The sequence below is a fragment of the Prionailurus bengalensis genome, chromosome B4 (assembly GCF_016509475.1).
Source record: "Prionailurus bengalensis isolate Pbe53 chromosome B4, Fcat_Pben_1.1_paternal_pri, whole genome shotgun sequence".
NCBI classification, from domain to species: domain Eukaryota; kingdom Metazoa; phylum Chordata; class Mammalia; order Carnivora; family Felidae; genus Prionailurus; species Prionailurus bengalensis.
In genome coordinates this window covers 32358370-32384753 of record NC_057358.1, presented here as the reverse complement: position 1 = coordinate 32384753, position 26384 = coordinate 32358370, and the positions used below count along the sequence as shown (strand labels likewise).

Below are 26384 nucleotides of genomic sequence, written 5' to 3'. Positions count from 1 at the left end.
GACTCATAGGTAAATGGCTTGTAGGGAAATAGAATTCAGCTTCTTGAGGACTTGGAAATGATGGCATCTGTCTTGTTTTGGTGTGTGTGTGTGTTTAAGGAATAGATTATCTAATTTGAGAAATGAAGGTTTTCATTGTTCTCAGGATTTAAATGACTTATTCAGGATTGTGGCTAGAAAGCAAAGGTTCAGTAGCTGCATCAATACAACAGACTAATTATGCCAGCAGTCACACATCATCTGCATATGTAAATCTAGTAACAAAATTGATTATAACCACTTACTTTTCTGACAATATAAGCATAGGTAATCTAGGGTGAGCCAGCTATGTGTAGACCTTCTACCACCTGTATCCATATACTCCCCCACACTAGATTTACAGCTAAAAATTAACAACCTAGGCAACAGGAGATCCTGAAGAACACATACAAGGTGGAAATGTTCTTCTGGTAGGAATTTCCTGCTCCTATGGTCCCAGAACTGTCATTCTTTTTTTTTTTTTTTAAGTTTATTTCTTTACTTTGAAAGAGACAGCGACAGCATGAGTTGGGGAGGGTCAGAGAGAAAGATTCCCAAGAAGACTCTGCACTCTCAGTGCACAGCCCAATGCAGGGCTCGAACTCACAAACCATGAGATCATGACCTGAGCTGAAATCAAGAGTCAGATGCTTAACCGACTGAGCCTCCCAGGCTCCCCCCACCCGCCGAAGCTGTCATTCTCAAATTGTATTTTTTAGCTACAGTTCAACTCCACTGCTTTTGGGAAGGGAGACAGATGTCTTCTCTCTACCAAGATGGCATTGACAGTGTCCCCTGGAGTTTGTTTTGCGGCACTTAAGCTGGTTCTTATAAGCAGAGAGGTGTGACTTCTCTCCCAAAGGAAGAAAAAAGTTTCAGGACAGATTTTCTTTGTGAAGAAGTGAAAGTCTCCATCATAAGCTTGCCTTATGTTCACAGATCTTGGGAAGTATATTAGAACAGTCTTCCTGAGTGCTATGGTTTAAATGTTTGTGTCCCCCGAAAATCCATATGTTCAAATCCTACCCCCAAGACGATAGTATTAGGAGCAGGACACAGCAAAAAGAATGGCTTTCTTTGAGCCAAAACCTTCCTCTAACTAGACACCAAATCTGCCAGCAACTTGACCTTGGACTTCCAGCCTCCAGAACTGTGAGAAATAAATATCTATTGTTTGTAAGCTACATAGTTTATGGTATTTTGTTATAGCAAATGGACTAAGAAACTCAGATGTCAGTTGAAATCAAATCCAATGGATTTTCTCACCCTCCCAAAGGAGTCATCCTCTACTCATTATTGTTACTATCAATGCCTTTTGACTTACTGATGCCTTTCAAAATATTGTTTATAGTGTGATGAACACAGTTATGTCAATAAATATTTACTGGGGCACCTGGGTGGCTCAGTCAGTTAAGTGTCTAACTTCAGCTCATGTGATGATCTTGTGGTCTGTGAGTTTGAGCCCCACATCTGGCTCTGTGCGGACAGCTCAGAGGCTGGAGCCTGCTTCAGATTCTGTGTCTCCCTCTCTCTCTCTTCCCCTCCCCTGCTCATGCTCTGTCTCTCTCTCAAGAATAAATAAACATTTTTTAAAAATTTTTTTAAAATATTTACTGAGCACCTACTATGTCTCAGGCACTGTTCTAGGCACTGGGGAAATGGCAGAGAATGAAGCAGATGAACATTTCTTCCCTCATTGAACTTCCATTCTAATGGAAAGAACTGACAATAAACAAGATAAACATCATCAGCAAAATAAATTAGATAGTGATAAATGTTAAGGAAAAGAATAAAACAGAGAAGGAAGTCGAGGATGTCAAGGTTTAATGGGATAGCCACCTCCTTAAGAAGAGCACATTTGAACAAAGACTGAAGCAAGTAAAGGAAGGAGCCACACAGATATCCTGATCCACAAGTCCTTCCTGATTAGTTTCTATTCTCCTTTCTACTTATCCTGGGCTTATGCCACATAGCACATTTTGAGAGTTACTACATGCCCAAAAATCCTTTCCAGGGTGAACATGTGGACCATACTACCTAGTACAACCTTTCAGTAACATCATTTAACATTTCGGTCAAATGAAGCATTAGAGCCACACTACAGAACAGGGACGAGGCACACAGTGGAACTATTTCTAATTGTCCATGCTGTTTTCTCATATGGCCACTGCAGGTGTCTAATGGGGGTCTGCACTTGCCACAGATACGCCTATTCCTTTCACTGCTGGCGTTTGTTTTCAGAGTCAAATCAGCTAAAAATTATCCATCAAAGCAGGTGCTTGTAGTCAAAGAGGTAATAGGATGGAAATAACACAGACTTTGCGGTTAGAAGAATTAGGTTCAGTCCTGGTTCCAAGAACTTCACCAGTGTTTGGTCTTGAACAAATATCAACGTATCTGAGCTTGGTTTGTTATCTTCAAAAGGGAGATGATAATATCCACTTCATGGAGTTGAAGATTCATTCATTTCAAACATATTGAGGGGCACCTGGGTGGCTCAGTTCAGTGTCCAACTCTTGATTTTTGCTTAGGTCATGATCTCACAGTTTGTGAGTTTGAGCCCTGCGTTGGGTTCTGTGCTTGGGATCCTCTCTCTCCCTCTCTCTCTGCCTCTCCCCAGCTCTCTCTCTCTCTCTCTCTCTCTCTCCTCCCTCTCTCTCTCTCTTAAAATAAATAAACTTTTTTTAAAAAAGGTATCAAACACCTACTAAGAACTCTGCTAAGTGTTGGGAATATAATTGAGAAAAAGCTATGGCAGAAAGCCTATGGCAGAAAGATAATTTGAAAATGCAGTAAGTGAGCAATTACAGTAAAGTGTGATGGATACAGCATAAGGAAAGTATGGAGTGCTGCTTTGTGGGAACACATGGAAGAGTACCCAACTCACAGGCGCATTAGAGAAGAGCACCAAAAGAGGTCTCTTAGCTAGGATCTGAGGGCAGTTATGAGGAAGTCACCAAATTCCTCCCTGATTTCATGATTTGCCTTTATTATTTTGGAAAAGGTAGTGGAAAATTAGAAAATAAAAGTTATATTGTTAGCGACCAGAAGTAAAGATCTCATCACCTTCACAGAGTTGATCCATAGATAGGAGTCACTGATCAGACCCAAAGGGGCAAATCTTTGTCCTCAACAAAGAGCTAATTATTAAGCTAGTTAACTCTGTGTTCAGTCTAGAAAGGAAAGAACAAAATTAAAATTGCATCTTGAACACAAATGTTTCAGGATTTCTTCTTTAAAGCTCTCTAGAAATAGAGAATACTGGTCTCTTACATATTTCATTTGAGATTTTCAGAATTGCATTGCTTGGGAAAATAAGAGACTATACATTCAGCTCCATTCTGGACATCACCTGGAGAACTTACACCTTAAACTCACATGTCCAAACTAGGTGAATGACACCAAGATCCACCTCAGCCAAGGCAAAATCACAGCACTCAACTTGCTTTAAACACTTTTTTTAAAAAATTACACTGCTTAAAGCCCTTCAGCGTCTCCCCATAGCTTCCAGGATGATGTCAAGTAGAGCTCACCAAGCCCTGTGAGACCTGGCCTCCTCTCTCCCCAACTCAGCATTCTGCTTGCCAAAACACCCAAATTTCTTGCAGCTCCCATGATCTAGTTGACTCTGACACCTGCCGCAGCTGTTTCCTACATATAGAGCATCTTATCTCCTCTCTGGCTGGCTTCCAGAGACAGCCTTCTCCTCCGCTCAAGACTACCTCTTTCATGCTCACATAACATCCTGTGCTTATGCTCATGACGTGTAATATCAATTGGGCAATATCGCTGCACAATATCAATTGTTTATGCATGTCCCTGCCCACCTCTCTGCCCCACCACCTTTGCTCCCTCAAGATCACAACTAAACTCCGGTTCTCCTTACTGTCCAGAGATCTTCCTTTACCCTCATTGCTTCTCAGCTGAGCATCAGTTCAACTTAGCAATCAAGAGTAGAAAGAATACAATAGAATAATGTGGATTTGAGTCTTAGACCCATCACTTATTCTGGGTTTTATTTCCTCAGTTGTAAAACAGGGATAACAATAGCACCTACCTCTTAGGCTGTTAAGAGAAGGAAACAAGATAAAACATGTAAACTGCCTGGCACAGTGGAAACATTCAATAAATGGTAGCTATAATTAAGATCACTTTTTCTTGTCTCTCCTACTTCTTTCACCTCATTCATTTTTTTTTTTTTTCATAAAAGGCTGGCCTTTTTTGGCCAACCAGCCAGAGTGGTTCTTTCCCTTTGCTCAATGAACAGGGAAGTCACAGCACACCGGAGGTACTTTGAACACTTCCTGACTCAATTTTCCTTGGCATTGGACATTTGTCATCAACCATTTTGTCCCAACTTTTCTGTGTGGAAGGAAGGGAGGAAGACACTGGGTGGCTGTGACTGTGACTGTCATGTGAGCTCAGTGTTAGATGAATAAAGAACAAACCAGTTCATGCCCCCCTGCCCCCACTTCACGTTTCTCTCTGTTCTTTACCATGAAATACTAGAAGGGGGCATGAAGGAATTTGATCTATTTTAAAACTCACAACTGTTACATGCTAACCCTCCAAGCATTCACAACCTCTTTGATTTGTGACAAGTGATTAGCCTGTTTGTTATAAGTGAAGGATATATTCAGAACCCTAGACAGTGGTGTCTCAAAGAGCAGGCGACAGTTAATTTGTCTCTGAGCCAATATCCTACCCAGCACACTGGCAATTTGAGAGACAGGGGGATCTCCTCAGGCAGTCTTTTTTAACTCAGGTTTTCTCTTAAGGAACAAAATGAAAGGAAGGTATGGAATATCCATTTCATTTGCTCCAATGCAGTTGGTACAGCCAGGACCTCCACAGAAACCAGCCGTGCAATTACGAAGCTCTATTTCCATATGAAAGTGAAGACAACAAAGCAGAAAAATTAAGTGTGAGGATAATGGACAAGAGTTTAAAATAGAATGACTGGGTGATAATGCAGAGTTGGATCAGGCGCCTTCAACCGTCAAGAATATCACTTTTTAAAAAAAATTTTTAATGTTTATTTATTTTTGAGAGAGAGAGACAGAGTGCAAGCGGGGGAGGGGAGAAAGAGAGGGAGACACAGAATCCGAAGCAGGCTCTAGGCTCTGAGCTGTCAGCACAGAGCCCGCCATGGGACTCAAACTCACAAACTGCAAGATCATGACCTGAGCTGAAGTCAGTCTCCCAACTGACTGAGCTACCCAGGCACCCCAAGAATATCACTTTTATATTGAAGAGTGTGATTTGGGTGACAGTAGGGGACAGCTCAGAGGAAATAAACAGCGCTGTGTCCTTCCTACGTGACAGGCTGACCTGGCCAGTGTACACACATTCCTTTATTTTTTTTAAGTTTTTACTTAAATTCCAGTTAGTTAACATACAGTGTAAAAATAGTTTCAGATGTACAATGTAGTGATTCAACAATTCCATACAACACCTGGTGCTCATCACAAGTGCATTCCTTAATCCCCATCACCTATTTCACCTTCCTGGCACCACACCTCTATCTACTGATGATCAGATGTTCTCTATAGTTAAGAGTCTGTTTCTTGGTTTGTCTCTCTCTCTCTTTTTTCCCCTATGCTCATTTGTTTTGTTTCTTAAATTCCACATATAAGTGAAATCATATGTTGTTTGTCTTTCTCTGAATGACTCATTTCGCTTAGCATAATACTCTTAACTCTACCCATGTTGTTTCAAATGGCAAGACTTCATTTTTTTTTATGACTGAGTAATATTCCACCATATATATGCCACATTTTCTTTACCCATTCATCAGTAGATGGACATTTGGGCTGTTTTCATAATTTGGCTATTGTAGATAATGCTGCTATAAACATCAGGGTGCATGTATCCCTTGAATTAGTATTTTTGCATTCTTTGCATTAGTATCTTTGTATTCTTGTAAATACCTAGTAGTGCAATTACTGGATTGTAGGATAGTTCTATTTTTACCTTTTTGAGGAAACTCCATACTCTTTTCCAGAATGGGTGCTCCAGTTTGAGTTCCCATGAATAGTGCAAGAATGTTCCACTTTCTCCACATCCCTACCAACATCTATTGTTTCTTGTGTTGTTTTTAGCAATTCTGACAAGTGTGAGGTGATATATCATTGTAGTTTTGATTCACATATTCCTTTATTTGATGGCTCAAGTTTACCCAGCTAGTAGGTGGAAGAACAGGAACTTGAACCCAGGTCCTGACATCAAAGTTCTTCACCCTTTACCCCCATAAGAGTGCTATGGTCCCAGCTGTGAGGGAGCTATGAGAGAAGACTGGAGGAGTTTTAAAATTTTGCTTTGTTCTTTTTTTTCTTCACTAAAGAAGGTAATGGAGAGCTTGTTGAGTGAGGGTTCCATTCAACAATAATAATACCATCTACTCTGTGCCAGATACTGTGTCCAGATACGGATATAGTGAATTTAGACACAGCCCTTCCCACTAAGGGGAAGGAGGCAGACAAATACAATCCTAACAGGAAGAACAATGAGCAACTTCCCAGATTCCAGAAGATCTAAGACATGGTCATATAAGTGTAATAAATGATAAGGCCTACAATAGAGGTATAAGGTGAGCATTAAGGAGAGAACTAGTATTTGGAGTATGTGTGTATGTGTATGTGTACAGACCCATGAATGAAGTATGTTATAGATGAAGAAAATGAGGCTCCATGATGTTTTATGACTGCCTAAGACCACACAGGTTGTAGTGGCAAGGCTGGGATTCTTTCCCAATTCATTTGACTCCAAAGTCCATAGTCTTTCCACAATACAAATAAATGGAAGCAACTGGGAAACCTGGGAACTTCATAGAGAAGCTCTCATTCCCAGGCAACACCAAATGAGGCTTCTCTTTTGGGCAGTTCCTTTCTGGAACTAGGTAAGATCTAGCAGGTTTGTGGTAAGCTACTTTAATCTTTCTTGGAAAGAAGTGGCATAAATAAATTCAATCATTGATTAAAAGGCAACAAAGAGCCCTTCTTAGCTGAGTTTGGATTTATGGAAAACCTCATTTAGGGATAATCCATTCTAATCCCAATACTACCTCTGGGCAGTTTTCTTGGGAAACATGACTGAATTTTAAAAGATTAAATTGTGGGTATAAAGTGGATTTTTAAGAATGATTTTTCCCAAGGAGTGGCTCCTTTGTCTTCTTAAGTGGGACTGGTTTAATTAACTATAATGGGTGTGAATCACCCTGAGAACTTTTTTTTTTTTCTCAAATGTATTCTACTAATGTGAGTGTAGAGGACTCACTGCTTGCTTCCAATGGGTAGAAAGCAGGGTAAGGAGACCATAGAAGCTCACTGCAAGCCTTACGGGGACCGAATGATCCTCCACCAGGTTCCCCGTTCTGAGGGTTATAGCTGAACCTAGAAGAAAGGTCAACTGGGAATCTGGTGGAGGATCATTGTTAGTGTTAATACCAGAGATCTACTTTAGGGTCCTCATAAGTTCACTTGGGCATAGGAGAGATGACTAAGTAGCTACTAAAATGTTTTTAAGACCAGGAACTAATACCTGGAGATGGGAAACAGCCAACAAGAGCTTAATGATGTGTTTGATTCAAAAATTGAAAGGCAGAAATTTAAGAAAGAATACATGAGACATATGTTTTAATCTTTTAATTACTGTGTGTGTGTGTGTGTGTTCTGTATTTCAACCTTATTGTGAACTCCTTGAGGTCAAAGCCAAATCTGTTAAACTGTTTTTCTGTCACCCCAGTAATGCCTTAGGATAGTTTACTCAGTAAACCTATGGTGGCAAAGATAACTTTGAAAATAGCCATGTAGTATTTCCTTTTTTAATTTAAAATGGCAGCTATAGATGTTATTTCCTGATTGACTACTTTTATGAAATTTTGTTATCAGGTGCATACCTATTAGGATTTTTATGTCTTATTGATGAATTGACCCTTTTATCATTATGAAATGTCCTTCTTGATCTCTAGTAATATTCCTTGTCCTGAAGACTATTTTCCAGGTGTTAATATAGTCATTTTCCTCATCATAGTTGTTTTCTTTTAAATTCTTGAGTTTATTTAGAATAACTTGTCTTACAGTCTTTATCTGCTAATTCCATTATCCAGATCTATTATTCCTGGCTCTATTAATACTGACTGATTTCTCTCCTCATTGTGGGTCACCTTTTCCTGCTTCTTCACATGTCTAGTTACTTTTATTGAATGCTGGACATTGTGTGTGTTACATTGTTGAACGTCTGGATTTTATTTTCCTTCAAAAAGTATTGAATTAATTTTACAGGCAGTTAAGCTATTAGCTTGATCTTTCTGAGGCTTATTTTAAGCTTTGTTAAAGTGGATCTAGTTTCGTCCTAGTATGAGGGTATTACATTTCTAAAGTCTTTACTGAATATTCCCTTGTTTAACAAGGTAACTTCAGTTTGGCTGGCCAGAATTTAAGTGTCTCTCTACCCTATGCAAGGCCTAGGAATTGTTCAGTTTAAAGCTTCCATTTACTGACCTTATGGAGTTTTGCTCTTTGCATTTGTAGCTTAGCATTTAGCCAAAGACTCAAGGGAACTTGTATGTACATTTCTGGAGTTCTCCCTTTTCTCTGGTATCTTGTCTTATACCCTCCAGCTGTGTCAGTCTCCCCAAACTCTAATCTCTGTCTTCTCAACTCAGTGAGACCTCCAGACTCTGTTTGGGTTTTCCCTGCATACAGTCCAAAAAATTGCTTCCAGTTAAAAAGCTGAAGTAATTGTAGACTGAAGCAATTATAGGGTTTACTTCATTTTTTCCCCTAATGTCAGAGATTGCAGTCCTTTGCTGCCTATTTTCAACAACTGAAAACTTTCCCTTCGCATATTTCATCCAGCCTTTTTAGTTATTTACAGTGGGAGATCTAGTTCAATAACATTTATTCTGTCATGACTATGGGCAGAAACCTTACTTAATGATCTGTGCCAACCTTGACCCCAATTTCCCTTTACTCTGGGGACATAGAGAAAGAGCAATATCCTCCCCACCCCCCATTTATTCTTGCTATATGGAGATGTGTATTTGCTGCCAGGACTCTGCAAGTAATCTGATCTGAAGTATCCTAACCAGGCCATGAAAATGATAGGTAAACCTGGTTATAATCACATATGGAGCAGAATGAGTACCTTTTAGGAAGAAAAATGAAAAGCAATGGAAGAGGAGGAAGAACAAAGGGAAGAGACTGCAAAGAGAGAAAATCACAAAAGAAGAACAGATAAGAAAAAGAATAAGATTTTAAATCACCATGAATTAAGTTTTTTAATTTTTTTTTTACATTTATTTATTTTTGAGAGACAGAGAGAGACAGAGCACAAGTTGGGGAGGGGCAGAGATAGAAGGAGATGCAGAATCTGAAGCAGGCTCCAGGCTCCGAGCTCTCGATCTCATGAACTGTGAGATCATGACCTGAGCCGAAGTCAGATGCTTAACTGAGCCACCCAGAAGCCCCACCATGAATTTTTTCAGAAGAATAACACTTCTGCCTACAGTCTTGTGGCTCACCAGGGGTGCTATGAGCATTGAGGCACAGATTAGAAAAAAGGTTCAAAACATTTCTGCTTTTATCATTTTCTTCATTTTACAAGGAAGGACAGATCTCTTAAGACAGTGAAATGATATCTTTATAATAAGACAGTGAAAAAATAATGATAGTGAAATATTTTAACTTAAGAATTTAAGTTATTAAATGAAGACAGTGGATTTTGGCAATGGAATGAAGATAGGTATGGAGTGCTGGAGATGTCAGTGAATTGAGCCTGTTTCTAGATAAATATTCTAGCTGTGCCAGATAACACAGTTAACACATTTTAGCTCCTTTGAGCTTCCATAGCAAAATGGCTTACTATGTGTAGTCTACGACATCAGTAAATAATCCACCCTAAAAGGCAACAGGTATTGAGTTCTTCTTACTTGTATTTCTTGTTTTGTTGTTTATTTATTTATTTTGAGAGACAGAGAGTGTGTGTGCACATGCACGAGCAGGGGTGGGCAGAGAGAGAGGGAGAGAGAGTCCCAAGCAGGCTCCACACTGTCAGTGCAGAGCCTGATACAGGGCTTGATCTTCTGAACCATGAGATCATGACCTAAGCTGAAATCAAGAGTCCAGTGCTTAACCAACTGAGCCAGCCACCCAGGTGCTCCCTTATTTGTGTTTCTAATTTTTTACTTGAATTCCAGACTTAGCTCTTTAGAAACAAAGTCCATACTGTTGCCATAGTTGCCAGAGTTATCAAAGTTGAGGGTATTTTTCTGACAAAAGAGAAATGGCTGGAAATTAAATGTGTTTTTGTTGTTTTGTTTTTTGGCTCAATGGGAAAAAAATGCTGTTATTCAACAAGAATCCTCAGCAATGGACCGAATAGGTTGGGAATTGCAGGGGATTTCCTAGGAGTGTTTTCTACCAGTTCTCAAGGACAACCAAAATGTAAAACTAGTTTCCTGTTTATCCCTCTTTTTGTTAGATTGGAACATGGAGACAGACCAGAAGTTGAAGATGTGAAAAGATGTCTCAAAGTACAACTGTTTCAAATGGTCATTAGGAGCAATTTAAGTGACCAAGGATAGTATGTGCATGAGCTTCTGACATTAGCTACGTGGATGCTTCCTCTATTCGGAGCTGAGTAGAGAAAAGCCTTCCCCTAAAGGATGATTTCAGGCAAGAATTTATTTTAGCTATCAACATGAGAGTTTGCTGAGTTTTCCTATCAAGCCCACCAGTCTCTTTATCTCAGAAGGAGGTAACACGCATTGATTCTAAACTAGTTAAGGGACAATTGGCAGATGTGGGGTGGGAGTACATATCCTGAACCACACTCAAAACTAGGTTGAGAGCAGGGGTATGCCTGTGCCTCCCTTCAAGTGATGCTCTTAAAGTATCTGTGACAAGTGGAGCCCTTATTAAAAATGACATTTATGGGGGTGCCTGGGTGGCTCAGTCGGTTGAGCATCTGACTTCAGCTCGGGTCATGATCTCACGGTTCACAAGTTCAAGCCCCGCATCCAGCTCTGTGCTGATAGCTCAGACCCAGCCTTCCTGGGATTCTGTGTCTCCCTCTCTCTCTGCCCCTCCCCTGCTCATGTTCTGTCTCTTTCTCTCTCAAAAATAAATAAACTCTTTTTAAAAATTTAATGAAATTTGTGTTATAGGGGAGCCAGAGAGCACAGCAGCTGCAGTGTGGCTGGGCTCAGTCCTCCTCTGAGTGCCCTCTGTTCACTGCCGTTCTGAAGTTCAAGCTAGGCAGGAGGTTCATATAACCTTGGCAATGGCAGCATCAGCAAGTGACAATGGATGGAAGGGGATGTGTGTTATCTTCAGATGGGGAAGACAGCATGACTACCGCCATCTAAGTATTTATAATCTCATAAGAAAGAGAGAAGCACACCTTCCCAGGCAACATTGGTAGAGCAAAAACAGACCTCAGAAGTCATTGGCTCATCTAAAGGAATTCTTCAGACATTAAGAAGCAAAAATGAAATTAAGAAAATTGTTATGGGCTAAATTGTGTATCCCCAAAATTCATATGTTGAAGCCCTAACCCCCAATACCTCAGAATGTGACTGAATTTGGAGATGGAAGCTTTAAAGAGGCAATTAAGTTAATGAGGCCATTGGGATGGGCCCTCACCCATCCAACCAGTGTCCTTAAACAAAAGGAGGTTAGGATATACACCCATGATGCAGGAACACAGAACAAGACCACAAGATGCCATGGGGAGATGGCAGCCATCTACAAGTCAAGGAGAGAGGCCTCAGAAGAAACCCCCAAAACTGTGAGAAAATGGATTTCTATTGTGTAAGCCCCCCAGCCTGTGCTGCTTTGTTATGGTGGCCCTGGCAAACTGATATAAAGAGTAAAGGGATTTGTCCAAGTTCACATTAGAATTTGGAGTCAGAGCTCTGAATCTTCCAGAACTGCGGTCTTCCCATTTAACCACAGAGCGTACACATGTGTACACAATAGAGGATTCACTCAGACTTTCAGAGGGTTTTTTCTGTACAATCCTATGAAGCCATAGAGGTCCAGAATTGGAAACTGAGAGCAATTCAAATGCTACTTCCAGCAGTCATAAGAAGTCTAACTGAAGACTCGCATCAGAAGCAGAGCTGGTGGCGCAGCAAACACTAAACTTATCCCCTGGGGCCCAGGCACCCTGTGTGGGGCATATGTGTGATGGGGCCAGAGACAGCGCCACGAAGGGGGAGCCTGTGGCAACGTGGCTGAGCTAAGCTGCAGGACCTCTGTTCCCTTCCCAGATGGTTGCAGCCTGTTCTGGGTGGTAAGTGCCTTTGCTACTAGCACCAAACACACCCAGCTTAAGGGGAAATGCCTCTCGTGTTCCTGTGGTGCCTAAGAGCTTAGATTGGGGCTATTTCTGAACGAACGACTGTGCACAAAGAACAAATAAATGACTCTTGCTTAAGTGCAAGTTGCTCTGAGGCCCAGGCCCTAAATCTTGGATGCTTGTCCAAAGATTTGGATGCTTGGATGTAGAATGTGCACAGGCCACTCTCTCTACCTGGACATTTGGTCAGAGTTCTCTGCACCTCACCTTTTCTTCAGGCTTCCCACTCAGTGTCGGGCCCCCAGCTCAGCGTGCCTGACGGTGCCTTCGGCCTCGTTTGTGGAATGGACATTTCCCTGTAAGTTGGGTTAGCTAATGTATTTTCACTCTGCAACTGTTCTCCATGAAATGACTCCCCTAGCTTCACAGTATCACCCAGAGGACCTTGTGTCAACATGGTGCTTTCCTGTCTGCAGGTGTTTTCCACTGCTGGGTGGCGGCTGAGGGGGGACCTGTGTGCTGGGGTGGGAGCACCTGAGGAAGGAGCCTCCCAGCCTCGGAAACCGAGCAGACAGGGCTGCCATGCTCTAAGATGGGCACCCCAGAGAAGGACCATGGATGGGGAGTGAGAGGGAGCAGGTTCAGTCAAGCAGAGGTTTCTGTGGCAGTTGGACGTGGGCGTGTCCTGGGCTGGAGGCGAGACTCAGAAATTCTCAAGCAGAAGACTGACGGGTGAGCGGCCTGCTCGTTAGGGGCATCTCCCTGATTTCTCAACACATTCCATATTATAAGCTCCCACCACATGCACCTTCCCTTTCTGTAGATGTACAGCGAGACCTCTATTTTGATACATGAGGGCTTGGCCACTCTGCGGAAGCAGAGATAGGAAGCGTCCACCAACCCAACCCGTTGTAAAAACGCCCTTTCCCTAACTTTGACTCCCGCTGTCACCTGCTGCTCAAATTCCTCCTTCATCTTCCCTCTCCAAATGTAGCTACCCATTTGCACCCACACTACTTGTGCAAGCCTTCTTTGCCAAAGGGAATGAGGCTGTGTGCCTCACATCAGCACTTTCATAAACACTTTTTCTGCTAGAATCATCCGTGGGAAGCTGGAGCCAGACAAGCCTTCTGGGGCTTTCTGAGAAACAATGCTCAGTGGGTGGCAGGGGCGTGGCCCGGATGACTTCCTCCAAGCAAAGAGGGAAGCGATCATTAAGACCTCTTGAATCAACAGGGAGTTGATTTTCATAACTGAGTCAGCTCTCATAAAGCTGGCACCTCTATATCCAGTCTTTCTCTGTGCCATTCTAAGGTCTCCCACTACCCTCAAGGCCCTGAGCATCAGCTTTGGGCTTGGGCTTGGACCCCAAATAAATAAACTGCAATTCTAGAAAATCCTGTGTTATGCCCAGTTGTGCCAGTTATTTTGGGACATTTTCCTGCTAACAGGTCGTGTCTGACTGCCACACATTTCCACAGGAGCATCAAGTCATCAACTCAATTCATTCCAAGCTGACAACTCTTTGATCTGAGGGCTTAAGAACAGAACCTGTTTACTCTAACAAGTATCATGCAGTCAGAATCTGGATGGGGGAAATGTCTTAACATAATTTAATGCCACAATTCTTCTTTATAATAGGTTACATAAACAACAAGATGCACAAGTACCTGCAAATATTTATTCACAAAATCACAGATATTTCAACAGCTAGGGACATTCAGATTTCCCCAGTATTTGGTTCCAAGAGATTTGATCAATGAGACGGGGGGGGGGGGGGGGGGGGGGGGGGGGGGGAGAGTTGCAAAAAAGCCAAAGACCCTGATGATGGAAAGTAGCAGAATAAGTTTGATGTTGCACCAAGTCGGGCTAATTGGGTATCGTGGACATAGATTTGCTGCAGGGCAAATCTGTATTCTCTGGAAACTCAAAAGAACAGGCCTGGGAAGATGAAAATCATCATGGGGTAGATTTAGAGACTGTCTTGCCTTGTTAGTATTAAAGTTTTCTATTGTAACAGTGTCCCCAGAGCTTATGTTTGTAACACAATTATAGCTTTTTAAAAGTTTTGGAAAGCAGTAAGTCAAGCAATTTGCAAAAGCGAAGGTCCTATAGTGGAAACAACAAAATAAAGGATTTGAGTAGGTTTTGCTGCAAGCAATTTCTGCTGCTGCCCAGTGAATGAAAAGATAAAATACGTAATTGGAGTTAAAAACCTCAAGCACCCACAAGTGTCCAATTTCATGTTCAAAATGCCATGTCTAGTACTAGCCAGTGGGCCTTTCAAAGTCCCCGTTTATTAGAGCATGAAGGTAGTGAGGGAGGGCAGTGTTGTGCATTAATGAGCTGGACACCTAAGGGGGCAATGGGTGGGAAAGTATTTTCATTGGTATTCAGTACTGGGCTCTTTAATAAATAGACCATTGACTACTGAGAGAACTCTTTTCTATGTGCTCAATTCTTTTCAAGCAGTGGCTTTGCACTCGCAAAACTTTTTAAAGCAATATTTTCTTGATGCATCTCTGTTGTTATTGTTACCAGGATTTCTAGGGAAGCAAAATGAACAGAATTTGAAAATCCAAGAAATCACATGAAGCTTGTTCTTCTTCCTGGCAGACTTTTTAACAATGGACTGGCTAAGAATCAGACTGGCGTGAGTTCAAATCCTTGCTCAGCCACCCTGAAGTTAATTAACTTCTCTTCACCTAAATTTTCCAAGCTGAAAGCGGGGGGGGGGGGGGGGGGGGGAATAATACCACTGCATAGGGTAATTGGAGAATTTAAAAAATAATGTAAAAAGTGATTCTCAAATTTGTTTCTTAGGACGTTGAGGTTTTCTAGTAGGATTTTGGGAATTGCTAAGTAGGTGGAAGGTGGCCTTCCATGATTTCTTCCACTAAAGCAGATCTGTGTGTCTCTGTCCTAAATACACTGGGGTTCCAGAGAGGCATTCATCACATGAAAGGGCTGTGCTGCGGAAGCAGACAATAGTAACAACTGATGTGTGCACATCTGGCGTGAGCATGCAGTGAAACGGTAGCTGCCATTATTTAAATGTGGATTATGCTGGTGGCCCCACCCTGTTGGCCCCATGGCATCAGACAGGGAGAGGCGCCTCAGCTGTTGGGGCCACGGACCTCCAAGGCACACCTTCTTCTTTCTCACAAGCCTGTGTGCAAACTGAAGAGAATGATGGTAGAAAGGGGAAGGCATTGCATGGGACAGGGGCATGTCAGAAACCTGTGTAACCCTAGTGTTCTTCCAGAGACCCCCCCACCCCGGGACCCCAGTTTTCTTGCCCATCAAGTGAGTAGGTTGAACCAGATGATCTTTCTAGTTCTATTTTATAATCACAGGGAACAGCAACTCATGAAGGGAGCACAAGTCAAGCCCAGAACTGGACAGAGTGTCCATGTGGCTTCTCTCCTCAGCCAGCAATCAGCGGCCTCTCTGCCATCAGCAGCCAGTGTACCTTTGCCACTGGGCTCAGCGACCGGGTAGATGCCCCCATGTGGCCAGAATACCTTTGCCTAAAAGACTGAAGGAACCACTATTCAACTATTGGCTTTTTCAAGTCCGTGTCTTTGGCCAGTTCTGCCCTCGCGAGTGATGTTGGCACGTATTCTCAGCTCCGGATGGCCAGCAGTATGAGTAGAGCCATCCTGGCCAGGGCTAGCTCAGGCACCCAGCAGCCCCAAATACTTGTCCTCTATCCTTTATACAGATCAAATCCTGTACTCTGAGTCCACTCACTGATTCTTACCCCTCTCCCCTGTATCCACGGAGGTCATCATGGACATGGTGAGAACTGATTCTCCACCTAAAACAGAACACACATGTCCACTTGGCGCCTGATGCCCCAAGTAGAACTGAGCTACAGAGGCATGCAGGCAGGGGATGTTTTCTAAAACTCCAGGAGAGAATCCATAGAGGAACAAAAATAGGTCATTTATAAATGGACGGCAGGGAACCTGTTTGGCCACGTCCCTCTAAATTCCATCCTTTCAAAATGGCTCAGTCAACACATTTGATCAATTACCTCCAATCTTCCAATGCTGCAAATGACGCCTTCTGCAAGGAAAGGAGAATATTTTGGATCGATGTCTTTGCAAACGATAACTAGGACCTGGTGCCAAAGATCTTGATTCTACCACAGTGATAATAACAATAGGAAAGAGATATACTATGGCGGAAGTAGCCTACCTGAAAGACAAACTAAATACCATCTTTGACCACATGTCCAACCCACAGGATTCTGAGAAAGTCAGGCCCCTGCCCACTTAGTGAGGAATCAGGCCCCTGGAGTTTCTTCTTGGTCCAGCCCCTGCTTCTGCTCTTCTCAGTTAACATCAGGACAAGGCAGATATTTCCACCTCTGGAGAGCTGCTACCCTTAGAGGGTCTTCCTTACACCAAGCAGAAATCCATGTTTCTGTAACTCATACTGACCACTGGGTCTTGTTCTCCCTTCTAGAGCCACAGAGTAACATATACTCTATCTTTCATCTTCTTCATTCAATCCTTCAAAGTTCAGATCTCACAGACCCTCCCGCATAGGGGAAGCTGAGGCCAGTTCTCCATTAAGATGTTTCATTCACTCATTCATTCAACAATATTTACTGAACATAGAATGGACATTTTGCTAAGCTCTGGGGATACGGTGGTGAACAAGACAGGATATCTTTGGTTTTAGAGAGCTGATGGGGGTGGGGATGGGGTAAAAGTTTCTTTCCACTTGGGAAGGATGGTGGTTATTTGGCCACATGAGTAACCATCAGAACTGGTTTAAAACCCATTCTCACTTGAATGAGAACTTCAGAGCATGAACAGGGGAGGGGCAGAGAGAGAGGGAGACACAGAATCTGAAACAGGCTCCAGGCTCTGAGTTGTCAGCACAGCTGACAGAGCCCGACGCGGGGCTCGAACTCACGGACTGTGAGATCATGACCTGAGCCGAAGCCGGACGCTTAACCGACTGAGCCACCCAGGTGCCCCTTGAATGAGAACTTCACATCAGCAGTCAGGGCCAGGCAGTCAGCATCAGCCTCACTTAAATACACCTCCACAGGTAAATGCCCGCCAAGCCCTAAATGCTCTGGGAACTGAAATCCCCAAGCACCATGCTCTCCAGCACCCTTTATGAGATCTGTTCTCCCCTTGGGTCAGAGACAGTGCTTCACAGCTGTCCCTCCCTCAGAGTGCAGTAAATTCAGCTTTCTGTTGCAGAAGAGTGGCAGGCTCTGCCTCTGCTAGAGGCGGGCAACCGAAACCCCAAGTAAATAAGCTGGTGCTCTCAGACAGAGACACGCCATGAAAGAAGTAAAGCCAGGAGGCTAACATGAGTGATGGGTAGGAGGTGAGGATAAGGATAAGGTGAGGAAGAACAATCCACACTAAGACATCCAGTGAAAATCAGAGGCTGGGCATTATTTTGAGCTGGAAAATGTGCCTCAAACTTAAAAAATGAGAAATCACAAGTACAGAAAAATAAAAGTCCAGCAAGACCCACCACATGTGCCAGAGGAGAAGCTGCAATTCAAGGGAGGAGCCAGTTGTTTTCCAGATTGTCTACAGCCCTTGAACTAAGACCTGATGGGAAGAAGATATCACTGGAGGGCCAAGAAGCAGCTTGGAAATAGCAACTCCTAGGTTTCTGTAAAATGCCTATTAACAGGCCAGACCCACCATCTGCATGCTATCTATACTTAGCAACCATAAAAATAACAAGCTCTCTATTCATGCTTTAGATATTGCCAAGCTTATTTGAAAAAGCTAAATGCTGCAGCTGTCTCTTCTCCAAGGATAACACTCATGGAGATTCACATGACAGGTGAAGCTGGCCTCCTCGGCAGTTTTAGGGGCAACCGTACATGAACTGGAAGCTCCACGGGTGGCTGATGATGACACCTTTGCCAAGCCTTTCCTGACTTCAGCTGCGATCTGAAAAGCAATGGGAACATCTGCTCCACTAACATTAGGGGACTGCTGAGATAAGGTGAAAACTTTGTGATCTGAAGGCACCCAAAATATAAGGAGTAAGTAGGTTTCTGGAGATGAAGGTTATGTTAAAAGCAAATACTTAAAGACTGAATGACACTGTTCAAACTTCTCTGACTGATTTCCAAAGTCTTCCACATACATCTGTACTGACAGTAATGCCTCCTTAACACTGTCCATCAGCAATGTTGAGAGAGAACATTCTTGAGCAGAATTCCTTTCCTATTTATCCAGATCCCACACACATCCAGTTCAAGTTCTGCTTCTTTCCTCAAGCCTGCCTCAAGGCTGTCCTCAGTTCTAACTCTCTAAATGCCCTTCCATCCCTCTGAAAGGGTGAGGTCCAGGTTAGGTGTGGACACAGACAGGACTGCTGCCCTCTGAGCGGTGTGGAAGCAGCAGGAGCAGGAGGCCCCTGAAGAAATGACCAGAAGAGTGCAGCGATGGCAACCAGACGAGGCTGAAAGTGAGGTGCTGCAGAAGCCACGAGGAGGATGGCCTTTGAGGGGGCAAGGTCACAGCAGGCCTCTTGGACACGTGACTTTAAGCAGGAGTCTTAAATGAGTGATGCCAGTTTCTGGGGGGAACACACCAGACAGAAATTCCAGCTCAGAGAACGGACTTAAATGGAGACAGAACTTGGGGTGCTCAAGAGAACACTGGCCAAAGGGGAGAGCAGTAGGGAAGAAAAAGGACATTTTTACAGTACCGTGACTTCCCACCCAGGAACACAGTGTCCCTTTGGGTCTTTTCTGATGACTGCCCATAAAGTGCAGCATTTTCTTTACTTAGGAATGGCACATGTATGAGTTTCCGAGAGTTGCCACAGCATCGCCACACACAGAGTGGCTTACCACAGAAACGGATCCTCTCACGGTTTTGGAGGCTCGAAGCATCGGGCCTTGGCATCAAGACTCCTACCCTGCCTCCCCCAGCCTGCTAGCAAGCCTTGACATTCCTTGGCTTGTTGTTGCTTCACTCCAACCTCTGCCTCCGTTGTCACATGGATGCTGTCCTTAGGCCTATGTATCTTCAAATCTCCCTCTCTTTTTTTGAGAGAGAGAGAGAAAGAGCGAGCAGGGGAGGGGCAGAGAGGGGGAGATAATCCTAGGCAGGTTCTGTGCTGAGAGCAGGGCTTGATCTCAAAACAGTGAGATCACGACCTGAGACCAAATCAAGAGTAGGATGTTTAACCAACTGGGCCACCCAAGTGCCCTCAAATCTCCCTCTATAAGGACACCAGTCATTGGATTTAGGGTCTACCTTAATCCAATATGACCTCATCTTAACTAATTACATCTGCAAAAACCCCATTTCCCAATAAGGTCATTTTGCAGGTTTTGGAATGGCATGAATGTGTGTGTGTTGGGGGGCAGGGAAGACTAGAACACATTTCTTGACAGGTTTTCTTCCCTAATGAAGGCAGTAAAAGACCATATAGCAGGGTGGTTAAAATTAAGCTCTGGAGTCAGGCGTCCTGGCTCAACTCTCTGACTGTGGGCCCACCTCTGCAAGCCTAAGCATCATCATCTGGAGTAGCAGCAGCTACCTTGAAACTGATAAGCATTCAATGAATTAAAGTGTGCTACATGCTTAAAGCTGTAGTGGCCATCATAAGCATTTGATGTTTCTGTTCTCAGGTTATAATGTGATGGTTTCGAATGGCATCTCTGCTCCACTGTATTCTCTAACTGGTTAGTGCTGGTGACTAGGGAAACTATCACTTTTGTACAGTGACCTTATAACTGCCATTTTACTAAATTCTTATTTTCCAGTGGTTTCTCCTCCACGTTCTTGGTAGCAATCACATTAGCTTTAAGGACCTCACAACATACCAATCTGTAACACTGAATGATCGTAGAACTCCACGAATGTCTGTGGAAAGAAATGATGTTCAAGAAGCCCCTCATACACAGGTCTCTTACCAGAAACAGGTTTAGATATTCTTCTTCATGCTCATGACAGGATGAAATGTGTGTCTTATTTTCTTTACTGTCATGTCAGAACCAGTGATCCAGACCAAATCAATTCAGCTTTATGTGGACAGGGGCCAGATTTTAGTCCTGATGGACTCCCACTGTGTGCAATGCCTAGTGGACAGCAGGTGCCTGGTACTTCTGACTAACCTCGTGAGCAGGTCACCTGCAGTCAAAATGACCGACACAAGGGGAGATAATTCTCCCCAGTTGTTGTATGGCAAGAACCCTATCTCATGAATATGCTAGTTGCTCTTTATCTATATCCAATCAATGAAGGGCACAGAATTATTCTGGAATGCCCTTCTACTATCCTGCATTTCAAACAACTTATTTATATAGACCAAGTTTTTAAAGACCTGTACCTATATCAAGGCACTAAAAGACACAGGAAAACTTGGAGAGAACTGTAAAATCCAAACACCACTCAGTAAGGTATTTCAGAGCACATTTCTTACTGTCACAGGTCCGTCCAGAAGGCCTTCTACAAAGACCTACGACGGATAGCACAGAGGCTGGAACAAATCCTCACCTGAGTGCTCACCGCTAAGACCCACAGCAATGCAGACACACAGAACCCTGCAAAGACTTGCAGTCTAGAGATGTGAATAAAAGCAGACCATTTCAGTGCTGATCACTGAACTCTTGAAGCTTCGAACGGAAAGTGACTCAGTATTCCTTCAGCACCTTCATTAAGTTCAAACTTAGAAAATCAAACAGGAAGACCGGAAAGGAAGTCAGCTGAACTGGTCAGGTCCACACTCCATCACCCATTTTGTGACTGCAAGCACATTTCTGCAGCTCCCTAAAGCAGGGGTGGGGTAGAAAGGGAGCATCTGGTTTAGATGCAATAGCTTTAGAAGGCTCTACACTCAGCAACAGCAAATCATGATCTTAATGAAGTTGTGTGTAGTACTTTCCTTGCATTCCCATATGGTTTAAGAAATAAATCTTAAGTATTCTTTTCCCATTTCAGCCTGAGGGTATGTTTCTTATTTCTTTCTCTTTTTCAACAATACAGGCTCTCTATGGTTGGCCTTTCAAAAGACGATCCATGTCTCTAAGATCCACCCAACACAGTCTTGAGATGTGGATTCCAATGAAGTCAAAGGAGATAAAGTCATTAATACAAAATAGGGTATCAACACAAAAGTGACACGCAGTATCTCAATTAGAGGTTTCTAAGAGGTGCTTGATACTTTTGTGAATTGCTCAAGACTTCCATGACTAGTAACACTTTTCCCATTGCTCTTGCAAAGAAGAGGTTCATACTCAGCATCTATAAAACCTGTTGAATTTTATCTCAACATAATATTCAAAAAAAAAATGCAGCAAGAAGGCACTATTTGTTCTATGTATTTATTTATTTAACACTTATTAAGTACCTACAATGAACCAGGAATTATATTTTATTGTTTAAAAAATTCAAAGCTGTAAAATATGGCCCCAGGTGAGAGGTTACCAAAAGCAGCCGGAAAGGATCAAAATCGCTCACTCCCAAAATTCTGCTTTGCAGTTAAGCTGAGGATCAAAATCCCCAGAACCAAGGGAAACCCCAAGATGGAGATGCCCCTGCCAAAGACCAAGAGTAGGAACTCGGGAGAGCCAGCCCAGAAGAGGAGCCAGACGATGGGTACAAGGCTCTGACACCGGCCTCACCTAGTGCATTAAGGCATAGGAACACATCTCGGATCATGGTAGGATCTCCCACCTTGCCCTCCAATTTGGTTTTAAATCCCTGACTTCTTTCCCTTTTCCCAGTTAAGAAAGTGTAAAACAAATTAAAAAAAAAAATCACTGGGATGTACTTATTCTCCCAATGACTTTGTTAAGTCAAATCTAAAATTAAAGTCAACAAAATGTGTAGTTTTCTTCATCTTCTATTAATGATGAAAACTGTCCATTCAAAAACTACACTAAGACAATGTAGTCCTAAATAGCAATCCAGCTTTAATTGTAGGGCATCGAATCACCTTGCAAGCAAATTACAGTCACTATGATTTGCCAATAGGTACTGTACTGGGTGTTGCTGGGGTTTCTTTTTGGCAAACTTAGAACAAACCAGAGAACAAAATTTAAGTGTTCATCATCATGTAGAAAAATAAAATAAACAAACCTAAAGTATCTACCTATGTGTCAAGTGATTCATACTGCAAAAGTAAAACTAAAATCTACACTTACAGCAGAGTTTTAAAAATCCTTAGTGCAAGAAACATAACCAATTAATACAGATCAATACTTATTAATGAATATGGAAAATTTTCCTATACAGAGGTAGAGTCCAGTGCACAAGGCTAAAACAATATTCAATAGTCTAAACAAGACTGAGTCAGGTTTTATGGAATCCACTTTAAATTTTAAGTTATCAGGCTGTATGTACATACATACAATAAATAGACTATACAATTTTTTAAAGTAGTTTAATAAACTCCACAAAATAATAGCAGATGCATTGAAATATTTACATAATTCAATTTTCAAATCTCTCTCATTCAAATAAAAGGGATAAAAATAAGCTTTCTGCTTTAAAGGCAGCAGAACCTCTTTCCTGAAATGGATCAGTAAAATAAGATACTTTACATGAGAGGAACTAATTTATGCTTGAGAGGTATTCATATTCAGCTAAGAAAATATGTCCCTTTTTAAGCTATATAGATTAGGGAATATAAAATGATATTTTCTACATTTTTAGATCTCTAGTTAAAGTTCTAAATCCAACTCTTACTTGAAGAGAGAAGCTAATTTTGGTACCCATACAGAGTATATCAACACCATCACAAGGGAAAGATAATTAACTTTTCAGATTCAGTTTGTTTGCTTTTGGAAGTTTAGGCCAGAAACAACTTGACAATACTTCTGGTCCAAACAGTTGTTTACACATGATACAAATTTCATTGAAACCGGACTAGCACATTTGGGTTGGGGATCTTGGGATTTCAACTTTCTGAATCCCCTCCATCTCCAAAGTACGCTCCATCAGGAGTAGTCCTTCTGCGCACATGACCTTAGGGTACCCAAGACGAATAGGATTCCAAAGTTTTCCAAGTTCACAGAAGAGAAGGGTGAAACACAGAGTATCTGCTGCCATTTGCCTGGCAGAAACTTGAAATGGGAAAAAACTTAGAAACCTGTCATTGTGACCCAGGGAAATACGCAAAACCCCAAAGCAGTATATGCTTCATTGACTCAGATTCTTAGACTTAATATCAAATTTACTCTGATATTCTATCATTAACCTTTTTATTTTACTTGATATAAAAGATTCTTATCTAGCCCATAAGGAAATTAGGGATAGTCAGAAAACAAAAAAGTACGGTCATAATTAATGAAGCATAAACCTTCACAGTTTGAATTTTGTATAACTTCTCTAAGCACCCACAATGAAAATGCAAGTTGAGTTTTTTTTATTCAATCATCCTGTGAAAAATACCTCAGTTAATAGTTAACATTTTGCCCTTCATTGATCTTCCCACCGAATAACCCCTCACCCTTGTTTTTTTTAATTTTAGATTTTTAAAAAACTTTATACAAATAGACTAACTTTGATTTAAAGTAAACATATAAAAATTGAGAAGAATATTGCTTGCAACAATGGACATGGAAGTAGAGGAATGAACTGGGCAGGGGGTACACAGAAATGGCTCCTACTCAGTAACTTCAACCAAACACCTAGCACTCTGGAAAAAACTTCAACCAGAGGATACCCTCTGCTGCACATTGTTTCCTTAAGTTCACAAAGTCTGACTGATTTGTAACTACGACTTCAGGTCAGATAGGAAAAAAAAAAAAACTGCAAGAAAATTGGAAGGCACAAGCACCCATGTGATCTAGAATTTTCTTGGGGTGAGGAAATAAGAAGGGAAAGGGATACTTTTGGTTCAGCACTACAGTCAAGTTAATTTTGCCACCGTTGGAGAAAAACTGTATATAATAAAGGTATACAGAAATGAAACAAGCGCATCCCACTTGTGAGGAAGAAAGCTCAGAAGACAGCTCACAGGAATAGTGCAGAGAGAAACAACCAATACTATTTATTTGGATGTCTGTGCCATGATGGGTACAAACTATATTCTCTGCTCTGTGGGACCAAAACCAAAACAGAATAAAAACAAACAAAAATCCCCCAAATCCCAAAAAAGCAGCTAGAAGGAATGCAAGAAGTCTTACAGAACATACTGATCCAAATGGAGGTGATAAACGCAGCACTCTTGTCTTTAATGCACATCCAACTTTGTTACCTACTGTTGTGTTTTTTCATCGTATTCATCTACTGACCAGACGGGGACTTAAGAAATGGCTGAGCCATTTAACCCTTTCCCTGCCTCTACACGACTTCCCTTTCCCTTTTTCTCCTTCTCCAGGATGAGAGTCCTTTTCCTCCATGAGGGAAGTGCTGTTAATCATGACGGGAAAGGCATGAAACAGGATTTCCGGAATACTGATTTCACTTCCCTCGAGGCCTTGCTGCGTGTGGGCCACGCAGCCTGGAGGCAGTCATCAAGGCAGCCTGACAGAGCTATGAATTAAAAAAAGAAAAGGAAAGGAAAACAAAACAAAACCACCCCAAGTCTATCTTTTCTCAAACTAAAGGAGAAACTGAGGGATGGTACGGCCTCCAATGGGGACCCCCACGGTTAGGAGATGATGGCCGGGGACCACCTCGGCAGAGTCAGATTGTCAGCACTCGCTGACCGCTTCCTCGTGGGTCTTCTCAGGTCCTTGTACTTGTCCTCGCAGAGGCGTGAGATGGCCTGAGGGGCAGAAGAGAGATAAGGCAGGTCAGGGAGGGCTCCGGAGCAGGCGCCACTGTCCCCTCAGTGCCAGCCCCTCACTGGCAGCCCCTCCACACCCCTGACCACCGCTGCGCATGGAGGACAGACAGGAAAAACACCAACAGGAGGTCCTGCCCTGCGGAGTTCACACCTTGTGGCCCTGATCTGTGCCCGGCACAGTGGGGGCTATTACAGAAGTGCAGACACAGGCCCTGTCTCCAAAGTGCTTACAGTCTAGTTGAGAAAATCATCTCAAAATGTGAAAAAATTACAGGATAGTGTGGCCTGGGGAGCAAGCTTAAGGGGGTGTGACCCCAGGTATGTTCCTGTTTTGAGCACCCCCCTTGCGAGGCCGTCATAACGCATCAGGGCTTCATGATGGGCCGTGCTGGGAACAGAGCTCAGCACTTGACAGTAGTCATTTATTGGAGACTGAGTCCGCACAGATGACCAGATGTCTGAGTCAACTCTACATGACTGATGAAGAAGGGAACCAGGAGGGGCCCAGAGCAGCATGGAATGAAAGCACAATCCACACTGTCCTCCCTTTCTTGATGAGGACAGTGAGACTCTGGAGGGGAAGGCCTCAGCCAAGAGCAAGGCTAGATCTTCCCTGGGGCTCAGAGCCCGGTCGTGGCTTTTTCAGGGTTGCTGCTAGGTGCAGGTAAAGGGCACGGTGATGACAAAGGCTGAGCCAGCTCACACCACCCCAGATGTCTTGTCCTAGTCACATTCACCTTCCCTTCTGTCAGAACGACCCAGGGGTGGAGCTGACTTCATTCCCGATGATGCAAACATCAAGTCTTTTAACTTGTATACAATTCAAGCAACAGGCCAAGGATGATGCAGGGGCCAGGGAAACAGACACAGTACCCACCTGCCAAGGGGTCACCATCAAGGACAAAGGCACAGAAGCAGCCAACCCTGACCACATCATCACGGCTCTCACAGGAAGGACAACAATAATCTTTCCAGCTGCTCTCCCCGCTTTCCCGTTAGCTAGCTCTGCGATCTCCTCTCCCATACTCCCTCCTAGCCTCACCCACCCTGTTCTGTGGCCCCCTCAACCCCCATCACCTAAGCCTGAGCTTGCTCCCAGCTGCAGGTTTTGTAGCATCTCTTCCCTCAGCCTGGAGGTTTCTGCAAGGCTAAGATGTCCCATGCTAAAGTCCTCATGCAAACACGGCCCATTCAGTGAGGCCACTGACCACAGCAACTCCCCACCTTTCTTCTATTTTACTCCCCTTCTAACATACTAGCCAGTTTATTATGTTTACTGTTTACTGTCCGTGTCCTCCCAGCAGAATATAAACTCCAAA

At 42.9% G+C, this 26384-nt stretch overlaps 1 protein-coding gene across 6 annotated transcripts in view; it reads right to left on the bottom strand.

The window, feature by feature from the left end:
* Positions 1 to 22223: 22223 nt before the first annotated feature.
* Positions 22224 to 26384, bottom strand: part of CCNY (cyclin Y) — a 315939-nt gene continuing 311778 nt past the window's right edge. For all 6 annotated transcript variants that reach the window (XM_043563710.1, XM_043563711.1, XM_043563712.1 and 3 more), the window contains one exon: positions 22224 to 25044. In XM_043563710.1, the coding sequence (XP_043419645.1) occupies positions 24928 to 25044 (117 nt within the window). In that variant the 3' untranslated portion in view covers positions 22224 to 24927. The remainder of the gene's footprint in view (positions 25045 to 26384) is intronic.